General features: G+C 52.5%; 2 protein-coding genes across 3 annotated transcripts in view; one reads left to right on the top strand and one right to left on the bottom strand.

Annotated features, from left to right (window-relative positions):
- NXN (nucleoredoxin) overlaps positions 1 to 5,845 on the top strand; it is a 140,585-nt gene extending 134,740 nt beyond the window's left edge. The window contains exon 8 of the mRNA XM_024564674.3: positions 2,810 to 5,845. Within this exon, the coding sequence (XP_024420442.2) occupies positions 2,810 to 2,992 (183 nt within the window). The 3' untranslated portion in view covers positions 2,993 to 5,845. The remainder of the gene's footprint in view (positions 1 to 2,809) is intronic.
- Positions 5,846 to 7,951: 2,106 nt separating this feature from the next.
- MRM3 (mitochondrial rRNA methyltransferase 3) lies at positions 7,952 to 15,725 on the bottom strand. Of its 2 annotated transcripts, XM_053912141.2 has the most exons (4): positions 15,391 to 15,725; positions 14,919 to 15,163; positions 12,830 to 12,997; positions 7,953 to 10,601 (listed from the first exon to the last, which is right to left on the bottom strand). In XM_053912141.2, exons 1-4 carry the CDS (start codon positions 15,702 to 15,704, stop codon positions 10,084 to 10,086), a joined length of 1,245 nt encoding a protein of 414 aa, XP_053768116.1. In that variant the 5' UTR covers positions 15,705 to 15,725; the 3' UTR covers positions 7,953 to 10,083. The 2 variants fall into 2 exon arrangements, with proteins under 2 accessions (XP_053768117.1, XP_053768116.1); XM_053912142.2 differs by lacking the exon at positions 15,391 to 15,725 and having other exon boundaries at positions 7,952 to 10,601; positions 14,977 to 15,115.
- Between the last annotated feature and the right edge of the window lie 24 nt (positions 15,726 to 15,749).

Raw genomic sequence — 15,749 nt, 5'->3', positions numbered from 1 at the left:
AGGAGCCAACGTTTAGAACATGAACGATGGGCTTTTGGGGATGTTGAAGGGTGCCCTGGGTCAGGGGTGATGGTGCTTCTTTCCGGGAGAGCCCATAAAGTATGGCGTGAAAAGGTGTGTCGTCATCAGTCACGGAAAACCATTTCCTGCCTCTGCGGCTCCCTCCCTCCTCGATCAGCGGCTGCAGAGCAGCAGGCTGATGCCCTCCCAGCACGTGCTCATCTCCCAGGCTGCCAGGGGGCGCGGCCACCACCAGGATTGTGGTCCACACTCACTCCCGTGGGGCTGGGTTCAAACCAGGCCCTTGAGGCTTTACAGGGTGTCTGCTGGGTTAGTCCCTCCTCACCGACCTGCCAAGTGGGCTTTTCCCCTTACAGGGGTCCCATGGGGGGCCACAGCTCTGACCTGCAGCCCCCCAGCCAGCACAGGGAGAGTGCTAGGGTTCAAACTGCTGACACCCCATCTCTTTCACTCAAAGCCTGACCCCTGAAGCTGGGCTGGATGGAGCAGAGGGCTTTGCACAGGGTGAGAAGGCCGGGGCCTGCAGGTGTGGGAATATCTGTAGGAAGGCCACACAGGTGTACTACTTTGGTTCCTGCCCCCAAGAGCCATCCTCCACGCATGCTCCACCGCCTCCCCAACTCAGCCAGGCTCCAGCCGTAACCTGGTTATTGACAGACACACGTTTTGAAGCCGCTGCTCTCCTTCCACCCATCTGTCCCTCCAGTTGGTCAGAGCCCCGTGCTCATTTCACGCTGTGTCTGGATCCCAGGAGAGGCAGTGGCAGCCAGACACTCTGAACCAGCACCCATTCATCACCTCCTCAATGGCCTCCCCTGCTAAGCCCTGCTGGGCCCCTTGCAGGCAGCTGAAGTCACCCGGCTCGGCGGCTGTGGGGAGGAGGGAACAAAGCAGGTTCACAGGGCCCTGCGGGGCTGCACGAGCCCACCCCACACAGAGCACACACAGAGGCTGCTCTGAATGTATTAAACTAACCCCCTTCTACTGGCTCTGGGAGAAGAGATGGGGCAGAACAGAAAGAGCTGAGCTGGGGCTGGGGGTGGGGCTGGAGGGCTCCTGGAACTGCTGTAGAAACGCGGCTGGAAAGGAGCGTTTGCGGGTTTTCTACATACCAGGCGCCAAGCCAAGCGCTTCCCCTGCACCACCACATTTGTCCCCAGCTCTCCGGCTGGGAGGTCACCATTACTTTGTCACAGGTGAGGAAGGCGAGGCTCGGGGGGGGGGGGGTGACATTGCTCCAGTGGGGCCAGCCTCCCCCAGCCCCGTGTGAGCTGCTGTTAAATCCATGTTACAGGGCAGGAGCCCTGGGCTCAGAGAAGGGACTTGCCCGAGTCACACGTTGAGTAGGCAGCAGAGAGGAATGGGTGTGAGGTCGGTGTGACTTCAGAGGCAGGACTCTGCTCCTTCTGTCCTTGTGGTTGGCAGGTGAATGGGCCCACCGGGTATTTGGACAGAGGACCTTGGTCATCCATTGTTCCATTCCCTACCTGGCCACCCCACCCTTCCTGTGCACCTCACCTGGGCCCCTGGCCTCGGCAACTCTTGTGGTCCAGTTCTCAGTCCTGCCGAGAAGCACGGCAGCGTGGAATGAGGAGGGACCCCGGGTGCTGGAGCGTCAGGCAGTGACTGGGCGCCGGCCCTCTCATTCCACCGAGGGCTAAGGGGTACCCTGGGCCGTCTTGATCCTGGCCACTCTAGCAGGCAGAAGTCATCCCTTCTGAAGCCTTAATGGACACTAAAATTCATCTCCCTGTGGCTTGCTCAGGGGGAGAGGGGAGGAGAGGTGGTGAGAATTCGATGTACGGTATTTGTCCAGGTGTCCCCCCTCCAACCCCATTTATCGTGAAGATTGTTTATTTGCCCGTGTGGGGGACCTGAGTTGGGTAAACGGTGCCAGAGACGTTGAGTCCCCGGCAGTGCAGGGAAGTGTGTGTTGTTTCTGGCGTGGTGACCGCCAATAATCTTCCTAAAGATTTGCCCTTTGAGGAAGCGACGGGTTTTTTTGTCTCAGAAACCAGAGAGCTATGCATTTCATGGTTCTTGCTCGTCAACAATTAAGGCCAGGAGTACCCCTGCCCTTTCTCGGCAGGGTGACTCGGGGGCTTGTCATTCAGTTCAGAATGTTATACATTGTGTAGTGAGACGACCCCGGGGCGGCATGGAGAGTCTGTTTTCTGTTACCTGCCAAAGAGGGGCGACAGCGTAAAAGGTAATCCCAGATGATTGGCCCCTCACAAATCTTCCTCCTCTGGGAACGTGGGGCATAGGCCACTCAGGTACATGCAGCTACGCTTGTAAACTTCAGCAGTATGTTTGTAGCCCTGTCTTCTCCACTGGGTCTGCAATGCGGCCCCCTGAAGCTACAGGGTGGGGAGGGGCAGCTCTGTTTAAACACCTGCAGAGCTGAGGTCCAGGTTGGCCTCAGGGAATCCTCAGTGGGGCCGCAAATGGTTGAGTGTTGATTGTAAAAGTGAGTAATCGAAAGGCCTCGCATTCTGGCAAAGCAGAGGGCGTGTGAAAGTGGCTCTCCTGCCAGTAAAGAACGGAGACTTGCTGGGAGTTTAGGGTGCCGCAGAGAGAGAACTGGACGAACCAGCCTGCCCCTCCACAAGGCAGGACAGGGTCCACTGCCCCCCGTTCGGAGAGCCCATCTTTCCTGGAGGGGGCCCGCCCTGCAGGGCGGTGAGGGAGTGGCTCCATCCCGGGCCATCTGGGAACCTGGGCCCAGGGTTCTGTCCACTCTTCCTTGAAGACTTACGGGTTTTCTCTCCCTTCTGGTGACTTCCAGGATGACATGACTGACTCCCTGCGAGATTATACCAACCTGCCCGAGGCTGCCCCTTTGCTCACCATACTGGACATGTCCGCCCGGGCCAAGTACGTGATGGACGTGGAGGAGATCACCCCCGCCATTGTGGAGGCCTTTGTGAATGACTTCCTAGCGGAAAAGCTCAAACCAGAGCCCATCTAGGGGAGCTCCAGCCACATGAGACATTATTTAAAACTCGGTCTTCTCTTCCTCCTCCTCCTTCCCTTCCTTCCCTCCGCCCATGGACTTTTCCAGCGTGTCCTGAGTCACACAGCCCAAGTGTCCAACCTCTCTGCGGTGCCTTGTTTTCTGCATTAACTCCTCAGCTAGCACCCTAGGGTGCGCGTCCTCTCAGTAGCAGAAGAACCCACCATGTTTGGAGACTCTGCTTGGGATTCCCGGGGCTGCCGTAGCCCAGCCAGAGCTGGGGCCGCGCCTCTGTCTCCGTCACCCGCTCTCGGTGAAGTGTTTGCCAGAGTGTCCTGCCGGGCGAGCATGACGGGACCATGCATCGGTGCTCTGGCTCACGCAGTTCAGTGACACAGACGGAGCAGGGAAAGGGCCGCCGCCTCGTTAGGCCTCAGCTTAGGGCTTCTGGTGAGAAATCGTTTTCTAGGTGATTTAGTCTGTCTCGGTCTGAGGGGGAAACTCTAGTCTGTCGGTTGATTCTTGGGCAGGGGATCTCAGATCTCAGAGGAAGTTTGCGTTCTTTTCTGGTGAGAACAAAGAAATAGCCACAGCAATGATTCATGGAGTAATTGCTTACTTTGATCGAGCTCCTACCATGGGGTAAGAGCTTCTCATTCCTTCCTTATCTCTTTCTTCCTTGATCTTGACCTTCTCTAAGTTTCTGCCTTCTCATATGAACAGCCCCTACTAGCTTGGAATTTTGTTAGTAAATTCTTCCCCTTGGACATCTTCCCAAGAAGATGCACTTGGCCATGGTTCTTAGAGGAGCACCGCCTCTGGCCAGCACAGACCTGACTCGGCCCAGCTCCTGGCCTGGGACCGCTGGAGCTTGCTGAGTGCTTGGGTCCCCCTTTGGATACCCGTCATTCCCTTTTCTTTTCAAAGCAGAACTAAAACAGAGACAATTTATCAGAAGCCTGGCTTTTTCCTAAGAACCTGCAGAAAGAGCTGTGCCCTGGGGTGGGAGGGAGGGCAGAGGACACCTCCACGCAGAGTAGGCCTTGGATCCACTTTGCCTGGTAGCTGGGCTCCTTATTTGGGCTGAACTGAGCACAAAAAGGAGAGTAATGTCTGTGTTCTCAGGAGTAGGAAAGGAGGGCTTTGCCTGGGGGCGTGCAGGTGTCAGCCTCTCTCCACCAGGTGTCAGGGTCTTGAGAGCAACCCCAGGCCTTACCCTTGGCTCCACTCTCAGCGCTCAGCCAACCAAGACCTTTCATTTGGAAAACCCAGCCCCCCCCCCCCCCCCCCATTTAGCTGTAACACTCTTGCTCCGGGCAGAACTGGACTGTTGATTTGTAGGTCAGAGGTACAAAATTAGTTGGTAATTAGACTGTTACTTGATGTCACCAGCCTGAAAATGCGGTCACCTCGTAAATAAAGCAGGCATCTCTGGACGTTATCAACCACTTGGCCTTTCCTGTCCTTAATAACAAAAGCCTTCTAGCTTGTGGTGCTGTGCCCTCTTAGGAGGTGGGCAGTGGGGGATGGGACACAGGAGGTCCTCTTGATTTTCACTGGGTACCTGGTAGCTGTGTGTCAGAATTGTCGAGAACCCTGAGACCTACCGTGGCCATCCGTCAAATCCTCCGGGAGTTGGGGAGCTTGTTTGGATCAGCGCGTCAGAGGCAGGTCCCTGCAGGAGTTCTGGCTGCCCGCTCTCCTGGGTGGACTCGCCGTTGCAGGTGGTGGACTCTCAGGTTAGACATCCTGGTGGCCACGCGTAGGGGGCAGGTGCTCTGAAGAGCGGGTGGGGAGACACGGGACCCCTGCCTGCGTCTCCCTGTGAAGAATGGGGCAATAGTTGGAGACCCTCCGACCACCTCTATCTTAGGGCCAGGGGCTTCTCTGGGAACCTGCCAGTGTCTCCTCTGGGGGCTGGGGTGGGGGTGGGGACCAGTTGAGGTTCATCTTGATAGAAAGATGGGCGGGATTTGTTTGGACCCTGTATCACGACGACCCTGGAAGAAAGGAGGTCTCATAGCAGCTACTTCTGGGGTGGAAGGAGCGAAGTCCAGTGAGGAGTCCCTCCCTGTAAGTCATCGCAACAGAAAAATCAGTTCCTCTGTGATCCTTCTATGGCCCAGACAGGGCTGACTGAGCTGCTTGCCACTGATGTCAACCAGGTCCTTGACGCCAGGCTCCCCCTTTTAGAGTGGGTGTGTGGGTTACTGAAGGTCACCGGGAAGGCTCACTGGGAAGGCGTTAGGTTTATGTAATGGCGACTTGGGGGGGGGAAGCGCCGGGGGAGGCACAGCCAGTGCCAGTGAAATGTCGTCTTGATAGTGTGAGAGACCTTAAAGGTGATCAGTGCAGGCCAAGTGGGTGGCTTCTTAATTTCTACTAAGCACCTCCAAAATACCTTAAAATTCTTGTCGCTAATTGGAAGCAGGCTACACCGCCAGCTGCGGCGGCGGAGCGGCCGGGTATTCAAGGGTTTCTGACAGCAGCTAAGGAAACCGTGCCCTGCAGGTTGAGGCGGGATGGTGGCTGTAAAAATGCCACCCGGGGGCTCCAGGTTTGTGTTCGCCACAACGACTTCCAGATTGGATCTACAGTTTTCACAACAGAGATTTTTTTTTAACCTGTCCCCAACAATAAAGATCTGCTTGAGATAAAAGGTATGTTGGGGACTGGTGTTACAATGCGAAGCTGCGAATGCCAGAGGGCAGCTGTAAACCAGCTTCCTCTGCCTCTCCACGTGGGCCCCTGACATGAATGGCGCAGGGAGCCAGTACTGCTCTTCTGGCATCAGCCAAGCTCCAAGTGGCAATTTTCAGCCAGACTTTGTTTTTTCCTGTTGCCTAATTAAAGACACTGAAAAGCTGTTCTCTCCTGCTGCTTTTTTCTAGGGCAGCAAAATGAATTCTGCAATGATGTAAAGACATAGTAGGACGTGGTCCAGGAACAGACCCACCAGATCTAATAAGCTGTTGCACTGTCACCTCAGGGAGAAACCACACGTGTGTGCGAGCATGTGTGGAAGGACTGTACACTTGAGTTAGTGCTGGGAGGGACCTGAGCGAGCGTCCGGTCCATGCCCCCTGGTCACGCGGTGTGGGCATGCACACATTCCGTTCACTGTCATTTCCCCTGGACTGGACAGGTCGTGCCTGCCCAATAGGACCGGGACACCACCGCAGTACAGACTGCAGGGAGGCTCGGCCGTGCTCTCTGCAGCTCTGCCCCACATGCTGCTCTGTGAACCGACTGGCAGAGGCCCAGGCTAGGCCTTCAGATTCGCCCCGAAGCGGCTGTTGGAGCGAGCACTTAGCCCACATCCCTCTCTGCTGGTACCAACAGGGACAAGAGCACGCCTGCTTCCCTCCAAGCAGGCTGCTCAAGGGGAAATTCTTTGGGGACAAATAGCTGTTGCTTATTAGCTTTGTTATTGGTGCTAATGGTACAACATGTGCAAAGGGCGAAATATTTTCCAGGAAACAAAAGGCTTGTATGTAGGAGAATTTTATATCAGGTCTGCTTTATGGCTAGGGTTTCTCCTACCAGAAGTAGGGTATTAGAATATTCTACACACCTTATGTGAAAGCATGAAGTAAATATGCTTCAAGACGTGCCCCCCCCCTTGATGTTTGGAGTACTTCCCAAGCCAGGAAATGTTATTAAATTTGAGTAGAACTTGTTCTGATGGACTTAAGTTCCCATCAAATAATGTGCCACGGCATGAAAGCTTCTGTCCCCAGGCCAAGAGGCCAGTGGGAAGCCCAAAGGAGACAGACAGCTTCAAGCCTGGATTTGTGAGTGCTTGTGCCTCACACAAGGAGTCACCCACATGGCCTAGGACCCAGCAGGAGGCAGGATCTTAGGACCAGGGCCATAAAGTAATCTCTGGACATCGGAGGAGAGGGGAGCACCCCAACAGCCGAGAGCCACTCTGCCGGCTTGCACTCAGTCAGTGTGTGGTGCAAGGGAGGCTTGGAGGCCAGACCCTGCTGCGGCCACGTCACCTCCCCAAACTTTGTTCCCTTCTTGCATTTAGAGGAAGCAGCAGTTTTGGTGATGGCCCTTTCCATAAGAGGGTTCAACTGAAAAAAGCTGCTTTTTCCTACAAACAAATGGAGGAGGAACAGAACTGACACCATCTGTAATGTGTTCAGATTTCTCGGTTGCACTTGGCCTTTTGAGCAGCAGCCCCAGCTGCTGTCTCAGCTGCTTCAACGTTGTAACACGGCCACCTAGTTCAGAGACTGTGATCCAGAGCAGTCACGCCGGCTCATCGTTTCATTTGGCTTCTAGCTTATTGCCTCTGAGTATTAATTGATAAAAATGAGATCTTGAAGTTTAAAGGTGTCCAAGTGAGTATTTCCTAAAAAACTAAAAGCTGAGCCAGTCAGATCTGCGCCTGCAGGAGGACGGGGGACTCGGCCAAGCAGGGAGCTCTGAGCCCTGCAGGGCAGCCGGGGTTTTCAGCACTAGCCCTGGAACCCTGGGTGAGGTGCTGTTTTGGAGTCTTTGGTGGCAGAATGACAAAAGTGGAGCTAGATGCAGCTCAGCTTGGATGGTGGTGACATCTGGTATTGCTGTGGACCCTGGGCAAGTGCTCGGTCCCAGCTGGACCCTCAGTGTGGGAGCCCGCAGCTGTGACTGGGGAAAGGGAAAAGGTCTCAGCTCCCCCTGCCCTGAGGCTCCCAGCCAAGGGCCAGGCAGTGGGTCCCCAGTGTGACTGGGACATCCTCATTTGCCCAAAGCTGCTTTCTTAGAGGCTCCATTCAGAGGGGAAAGTTATGCTAGTTTGTTTTTGCTGTGACCACTTCTCATTCAAATGTATGTTCTCCTCCTTTTGGTTCCACTGTCCACACATACTTCACATTCTGCCTGGAGAATGAGGGACAACCTGGATGAGTCTCCAACTTCAGCACCTCTGAGTACAAATGGCTCATAAAGGCCCCACTGGGAAGGGAGGCTCTTCACTCCGTCTTCTTTTTTCAACTAAAACCCAGAAGTCCCCACCCTTCCAGTCAGGGTTAGGAAAGGCTTCGAAGCATGGCTGCCACCTTGTGGCAGAAGTCATGTAACGATACGCTCAAACACAAAGGCAAGGGGCAGCTTGGCCAACCTGACAGCCTCCCTACCAGCCAAGCAGTACTTTGCTTATCAGATACTGCTCCCTTTTTATTTCCTGGGGAGATGGTGACAGACAAATGCTGGTCTCAACACTGAGGAAGAATTCCAGATAGCAATTTTCCAATATTACTCTGCAAACAAGAACTTCACCACTTCTTCCCCTGTAGTCACTTTAAAGAAAGGAAAATTCGCCCTCCCCTGTCAAATTACACCCACAAAAATACGAAAGGAACTCCCAAGGCATGGTGCCACGTAAGCCACGACCACACAGTGAATGCAATCTAGACTTCATCTCCATCTCACACCCAGGATAAAACAGGCTTAGAGGTACTGTCAGGTAGGTACTGTTTTGCATTGTTGTTTTTCTGAACAAGGACAAGGTCTAGGGTTTGTGGTTCTTTCACTGATTTTTATTTTGTAACAAAAACCAGCAGGAAGAGTGATGCAGGGACGGAAGCCGTGGGTTGGTTTCACGCTGAGCACTGCCTGCCTTTTAATGGTTTGCTTCTGGAGCACTTTTCCAAGGTGCTGAGACCAAGTACCAGCAGAGGAGTGGTAGTTTCCTGGGCTGCCTCCCAGACTTAGCCTGCTGGTGTGACGGGCAGTGTGGCCGGCAGACTAGCCCCAGCCTTTATGGGCTCATCTACCCTGTAAAAGCTGATGATCAATCTGTGGGACACTTGCATGGGACACTTGTGTGGGGCGCTAGGCAGGCCCAGACTGGGGGTGAGGTGGGGTGGGGAGGGGCACCAGAGCTGCTGCAGTTCTGGCCCGTAAGCCTGGGGGAGCACAGGCTAACCAGACTGTTCCTGCAAAAACCCCTCTCCTCAAACACGCCAAAGCAGTCCCACCCTGCCACTTGGGGCATGAGTCATGCTCAATCTTCTGGTTCTCTTGAGAGGAAGTTCAACCAGGACCTGGTGGAACCAAAGGAGAAGGGGCATCACAGGTCCTCTCAGGCGTGCCGGCAACTCAGCCTCCCTGGAATGAGCAGCGGAAGGGCTCCCGAGGAACCCTGGCCACTACAGGAGCCACTGCATGGAAGGGATGTGGTAAAACTACACCACCAGTGTCGTTTGTCGTCCACAACTCCAACTACATTCTCTGCGCTTGCAAACGCACTGCTTGAAGTGGGTCCCCCACTTCAGTCCCACCCACCCTCCTCACAGTGACTGAAACAGTGACTACTCTCTGCATCTGCCCTCACGTCCAGGCTACACCCAGCTGGCCCCTGGTAAGTGAGGATCTGGCTAGCTCTTGTCCCCTGGGGGTTTGACAGAACAGCAGGGTCTTGCTGCAGTGTTATGGGCCCAAGGGTCCCAAGTTCACATCCTCAGAACCGCAAGCTCCCTCCCGTCGCAGCAGCCAGGAATGCTGGCATTTCCTAAGCAGTTCCGTTCCTCTGCGCAGGAGAGAGGCTTAACGTAACTCCAGTCACTACGTTAACCAAGTGTTCCGGAAGTGAGTAAAAGGGGTACAGCTTTCCTGACAGATGGCAGGGTTAAGCTGAAGATTATAGAACTGTTGTCCTCCGTTCCTCAACAGAGTCCTCAAAAAAGATATCTGCAGAGGTGCTAAGAACGTACACCACCCCCCGACGGACCAGGTTGTTTCTACCAGCCGCTTCACCAGAATGGGGGGAACCGCATTACCCGTACACAGTGGCTGTAAGTCAGGGCCTGAGCGAACAACTGCAGGGGCAGGGGCAGGCAAGCTGCAAGAACAGCCAGCTACTGAGCACCATCACCTGGGGCCTTTACATCTACATAAAAAATCAGGGGAGATGGGAGATCTCAGAATTTTGACCTTTGTTATTTTTGAGAATAGGCAGAAATCCTTTAAGGGAAATTATTTTTCCAGTAACCAACAGCATTGTGCCTACCTGCTGGGAAGCCACCATTACTAACTCTGTAGGAGGAGCTGGAGACAACCTCAAACCAAGGATGACTTCCACATCCCTTCTCAGTGGCAATTCCTGTCTCTGCTTAAGTGTCTGCCCTTAACCGCAGCTGTCTCTTCGCTTCGAACAGCAGGATGCTGGCGGCCATGGCCGAGTTTAGGCTGTCCACACCCGGCACGACAGGGATCAGCAGCCGCTTGCCCCCGGTGCTCTCGGCCAACTGCAGGGACTCCAGGCTCACGCCATGGGTCTCTCCACCTATGACCACAGCTGCTGGTGCCTCTGTCCAGTCCAAGTCATAACTCTGGACCTCAACTTCAGGGAGCCAGCCTTTACTGGCTCCAGTTTCTAGATCCTCCTCCTCCTCTTCCTCATACTTGTGCAACTTCGAGAGTTGTCGGTCACACATCCAGCCATGGTCACTGGCTTTCTTAGATATCTGGGCCTGGGCATAAAAGCCACAGTTGTCTGCCACGTAGACACGGGTCTCGGGAGGCAAGTAATTGGGTACTGACTCCCAGTCCAGGTTGTTGATGATGGGCACCTGGAAATGCGCGCCCATTCCCGCCCGCAGCACTTTGGGCTCCCAGGCATCCACACAGCCTAGAAAATAGAAGAGAGGATCCAATTAAGGTTACAAACCTTCTACCCTGGCCGGGCAGCTCAGCTGGTCAGAGCATCGTCCTGATACACCAAGGCTGTGGGTTTGATCCCTGGTCAGGGCACATATAATAAGCAACCAATGAGTGCATAAATAAGTGGAATGACAAACTGATGTTTCTCTCTCTCCCCCTTCCTTCTCTCTAAAATAAAAATTTAATAAAAATTTAAAAAACTTAAAAAAATTATAAACCTTCCCAGACAAGGGGACTATGGAATAAATCAGCTAATTTGTGATCAGGAGTTAAAGCACAAAATGTCCCACGGTAGCCTTCATCATCGCTGGCACCTCTGCCTCCCCCATTTCAGCAATGTCCAGCAAAGGAACTGCGGGAGGAACTCCTGTGTGAAACTGGGTTTACTCATCCCTTCAACATCCCGCATATACATCTGCTAGACGCTGTGTGGGAATGTGAAGGGCATTCAAGTCCCCAGCCCTAAGCAGCTCATGGTACAGAAGAAGCACAAACAGGGTAACAAAGCAGGACTATCAGAGGAACATCCCAGAGAACTGGACACTGAGCTGGACCTTGAAGGACAGGAGGGTCTTGTCCGAGAAAGGCCCGGGCGGAGGATGAAGTACCACTGGGAGGAGTGCCACAGTCTGAGAACTGTAAGTACGGGGCGCCGGGAAAACCGACGGGTGGGTGTGGTGGGAAGTAAGACGGGAGGCAGGCAGGGACCAACTGAAAGGAAGCTGGGGACACTGGGTATGAGGAGCTTAGGGTTTTCTTGAGGGGACAACATAATGACACTGAAGATTTTAAAACAAAGTAGCGACAATCTGGTTTGTTTTAGAGAGACCCTTTTGGCTCCAACGCTGAACCTGGACTGGATGCAGGGAAGATGCTAGGGAGAAGGGAAAGAGACGGGAGGCAGTCACAGCAATCCCGGGAGAAGCAAGGCGCCAGCCTGGTCACTTGCGTCCGCACCTGCTCTTACCGGGAGGAGGCTAGAAAAACTACTCTTCTCTGCAGAGGCCCGTGCTAAGCCCAACCACTGCTGCACACTGGCGACACTTCGCCTCCCCCGGGGACCACAGGCTGGAAGAGACTGCAGGTCCAGAGCACCACAAACCTACCACGTTCCCCTGACTTGTTAGCACAAGTCTCCCCATTTCACGTTATTTTAAAAAAGAGGGGCCCAGACTCGTGAGGAGAGCCATCTTAGAGTGACCCCTCTTCTTGGCGCGGAGCACAGGGCAAGGTAAGATTCCCCCACAACCTCACGTCCTCAGTAGTGGGCACCACACCAAGTGCTCCTGACTCTTTCCCTACCTCTTACTAGGCACCAGCATTGTTGTGAAGACCTGAGCTTGGATTACACAGGTACATTTCCAAAACCAGACAGCTCTCAGAGCTCTCAACAGCGGGGCAGCAAGTGCATATGGATGATGGAACCCCAGCGCCTCGCTCTCACACTGGCAGAGAAATGTACCCTAACAATGTGTGACTGGGTGAAGAGTTAAAAGGAGCAACTTAGGCGTCTCGGCAATGGGCGCCAATACTAATTGGGAGGTCCCCTCCCGCACACCTTCCCCCTAAGTTGTAATAGGCATTTTAGGCTTCTCCCAACTGTTAGGTAAGTCTGTTTAGAACCAAGCTTACTAATCCCTATCTCTAATGAGACAGAAAAGAAATGTAATGAGGCTAATTTGTGTTGGGGGGATGTCTGACTTCTGAGGCTAAGAAAAACATCAGAATTTCATAGTTGCGCTCTGTGGAAATCATGCCTTTCACAGGATTCAGAACGTCAAAGAGTTAGAAAGGTATCACATACCCAGCAATCTGGGAATTCAAGATCATTAAATAAAAACTTGAAACCGAGTGTTAAAACTGGCATCTATCTCTTTTCCTGAATGCAGTTCTTTCTTTAACAACCAAGCAGGTGTAGAACTGATTCTGACAGATAACCAACACTTACTGAATTACTGCGTGCCTGGGCAGTGCTCAGTATTTCATGTGCATCAGGTCCCTGAACCCTGGAAGCCGCCCTACCAGGTAGATGGCTATTATACCCACTTCGCAGACGAGGAAACTGACACTCAAACTACTACTCACAGACACGTAACTGATACGGGGCAGATCCAAGGTTCAAACCCATGTGTGTCTGCCCACAAGGCCAGCTCACTTACAAGCAGCCCCAAGTCCCCCCAGTCCCGTGCGCCTTACCTTTGGTGAGTAAGACTTTGCAGCAGCCTGCCCCAGCAGCAGATCTCAGAATCGTCCCCAGGTTCCCAGGGTCGCGGAGATTGTCACAAATCAACAGTAAGGGCAGTGAATGGTGAAGCTGAGTCTCTGGGAACGTCATCTTAACATGGTCGGGTTTGGCAAAAATCCCTGAGGAAACAAAACAGGGAGTATACTTGTCCAATGTGGACACGGGGGGTAAGCTGACTTTTCCTTTACTTATCATTTTTATATTGTTAATCACATGAATACATTCCAATTGGAAGAATTTGAAAATAACGTCCTACCAGCGACCCCCATATAACTGCTATCAATCTTGGCACGTACCCTATTCTCTCAGAACTGTTCCATGCAGCTGCCTCCATATACGTACATCTACCCGTATATAGGTGCTTTTATTCTTTTACACAAAAAGAAATCTTACTCTGTGTTATTCTGTAATCTCATCTAACTATAACATGTCTTGGCGAACGTAACACGTCAATACGTTCAGAGCTACCTGATTCTTTTAACTGCTACATGTTATTGTGTAACTTAAATGTACCACATTTAACTCTTCCTCAACTCAATTGACATTTAGACTGTTTTCGGTTTCGTCCATTATAAACCACCTTGCACGACTCTCTCTGTGCATACGTCCAACTACTGCCCCAGGAAAAACACCTGTGAGTGACATGAACAGTGTGTGTGCACGCTTAATGTTAACTGATGCTGCCAAACCACCCCCCTCCCCAAGTTATTCTAGTTCATTCACACCAGGAATACACAAACGCCTGTACCTACCCTACCAGTGGAGGCAGTGGAATGGTAGCAGGCACCCGTGCTGTAAAAAGACCCTCCATGCAGAGTCACAGCCACCCGACCATTCAGCAGGGCAGGGAACCTTAGAAACCCTTTAACTTCTACTTGAACTGCTGTAGTGATGAGAACTCACAACTTCTAGAGGCCCACTTACATAACTGGATTTCGGAAGTTTGACAGGCAGTGCTAGAGCTTATCTATTGCTCCCTTTACCCCCCTACTCAAATTTGAAATAAGACATGATAAGGACATGCTAAATAATATGTACTTTTAAAAGCCCTGAAATCACAACAGTCGTAGTGAAGAAGGGGCTACTGAAGTCCAGGATGGGCTGGCCACAGCACCCACGTCCCAAGTGGCAAGCATGGTAGAAATGAGTGATACTTTCACTGTAGCATGGAATAGTGACCAGAAATAGCTAGTAAAAGTAGAGTTACTTAGAGTGGGTGGGAAACTTTAATGGTCCAAGTCCTCATCCTCAGGGAGTTCTGGGCACAGAGGCACGGATTCCTGTGACTTGCTGGGTTATAGAAACGAGAGTCCCCAGAATCTTCTCTCCCAACAAATAGTGGCACAGTGAGCCCACAGGCACAGGGAATACACAGGCGCACAGGTATGATGGGCCCTGGACTAAACATCAGAATCTTGAAGATAACTCCGCATGCCCAACTGTGGCTTACTGTCTAAGGGAAATCTCTATATGTACCGCCATGCAACTACAATGTCAAAAAGGGGTAAAGAATTTAGTCTTTCCTATTTAGAAAAAGCTTTCTAAGTGCTAACAGACATCAGTTACATTGGTTAGATACAACCAAATGAAGACAAGGTTTCCTGTTCAATGGGCTAAATGGGTCAATAAACTGCTTACTGCTCAGATCTGCTTCTAGAAAAGGGCTGTCAATAACAGGTGTCGCCACACTGTCAGAGGTTTTGAGGAAATGGGTGGCTAAATATTTTGATAATCATTTTCTTAATTTTTAGTTGGATATTAAAGGTTGAAGAAGTGACCTAAAAAAAATGTGTGAGGAATAAACAGCCAGAATACAAATGACGATGAAACACTGGCTTCAGTTTCCACTAGAAATACTCTAAGATGCATGATTTATATAAGATTTGATTTGATTTAATGACTGTATTTTTCTGGATATCTTAAGAAAAGGTTAGGCAATAACATTTTGAACTTGGTTTAAATAAAACCTATTACCCTAAAACACGTATAAACCAATAATGCCAGGTGCCTACTTCAGTGACACACTGTGTAACCACTGACCCATTATTCCTTGTGGTGTTACTAGGTCGGACCAATCCTTGATATCCTCAAATTTCACCTTTATGAGGCTGACGCCTTTCAGCTTATCAATGGGCAGCTCCTTTAGGTACTCCACACGGCTAAAGAAGACGACTTTGGGCACAGCACCAGCCTTGAGAGCGTCTGCAATCAGCCTGCGACCTTCCAGCAGGATCTTCCCCTGCTTCTCCCGAAACGGCCTGGACTTAACTATGGTCATTACAGTGCTGTGGGTGGAAAACAGACTAGTCGTTACCAAACATCCCAGATACCGAGACACACCTAGCTCCAACAGACACAGAGACAGAAACAAACTTATTCCGAGAGATACTTATTCTGCCTTCCTGGCATAATAAAAACCAGCGGGTGGCACCGGAGTAAGTCAAAGGTTACGGCCCCGCGGCCAGGCGGGAAGAGAAGCAGGACTCCTCCGCAAGCTTTGGGAACACATCACCTCAGCCTTCTGTCCCCAGGTAAAGCCTTATCGTAGCGAAGCCCGGACTCTTCCCAAGTGCTGGGCTTCTGGGACGCGGGCGCCGGAGGCGGCCGCTGCACTCGCGGCGCGTGGGGGCTGCCCTCGGCCGCCGCCTTCTGGGGCTGCTTCCCGGGGCCGCGCTTCCGTTCGGCCGCCTGTCCGGATGGAAACAACACCTTCACGGGGCTCCGCCGCAGCGCCCGGACCCAGCGCCGGGCGTGCAGGTCCCAAGTCTGGGCCACCGGCAGCAACGGTCGCGCGGGCCACCGCACGCCCTTCAGCAGGCTAGCCATCTTCCCCCACGCCGTGGGCTGCGTCACGAAAGTGCGCCGGCGGCG

Source organism: Desmodus rotundus, chromosome 9 (genome assembly GCF_022682495.2).
Source record: "Desmodus rotundus isolate HL8 chromosome 9, HLdesRot8A.1, whole genome shotgun sequence".
NCBI lineage: Eukaryota > Metazoa > Chordata > Mammalia > Chiroptera > Phyllostomidae > Desmodus > Desmodus rotundus.
The sequence above is the reverse complement of the archived record's forward strand: the minus strand, read 5'-3'. Positions and strand labels throughout refer to the sequence as shown.

What these genes read in the sequence shown, in the direction of transcription:
- MRM3 (XM_053912141.2), bottom strand. Translation starts at nt 15,704, where the DNA reads ATGGCTAGCCTGCTGAAGGGCGTGCGGTGGCCCGCGCGACCGTTGCTG. An exon ending in CCTGGGGACAGAAGGCTGAG is followed by an intron (nt 15,164 to 15,390) that starts GTGATGTGTTCC and finishes TTCCACCCACAG; the next exon opens with CACTGTAATGACCATAGTTA. An exon ending in CAAAGTCTTACTCACCAAAG is followed by an intron (nt 10,602 to 12,829) that starts GTAAGGCGCACG and finishes TCTATTTTCTAG; the next exon opens with GCTGTGTGGATGCCTGGGAG.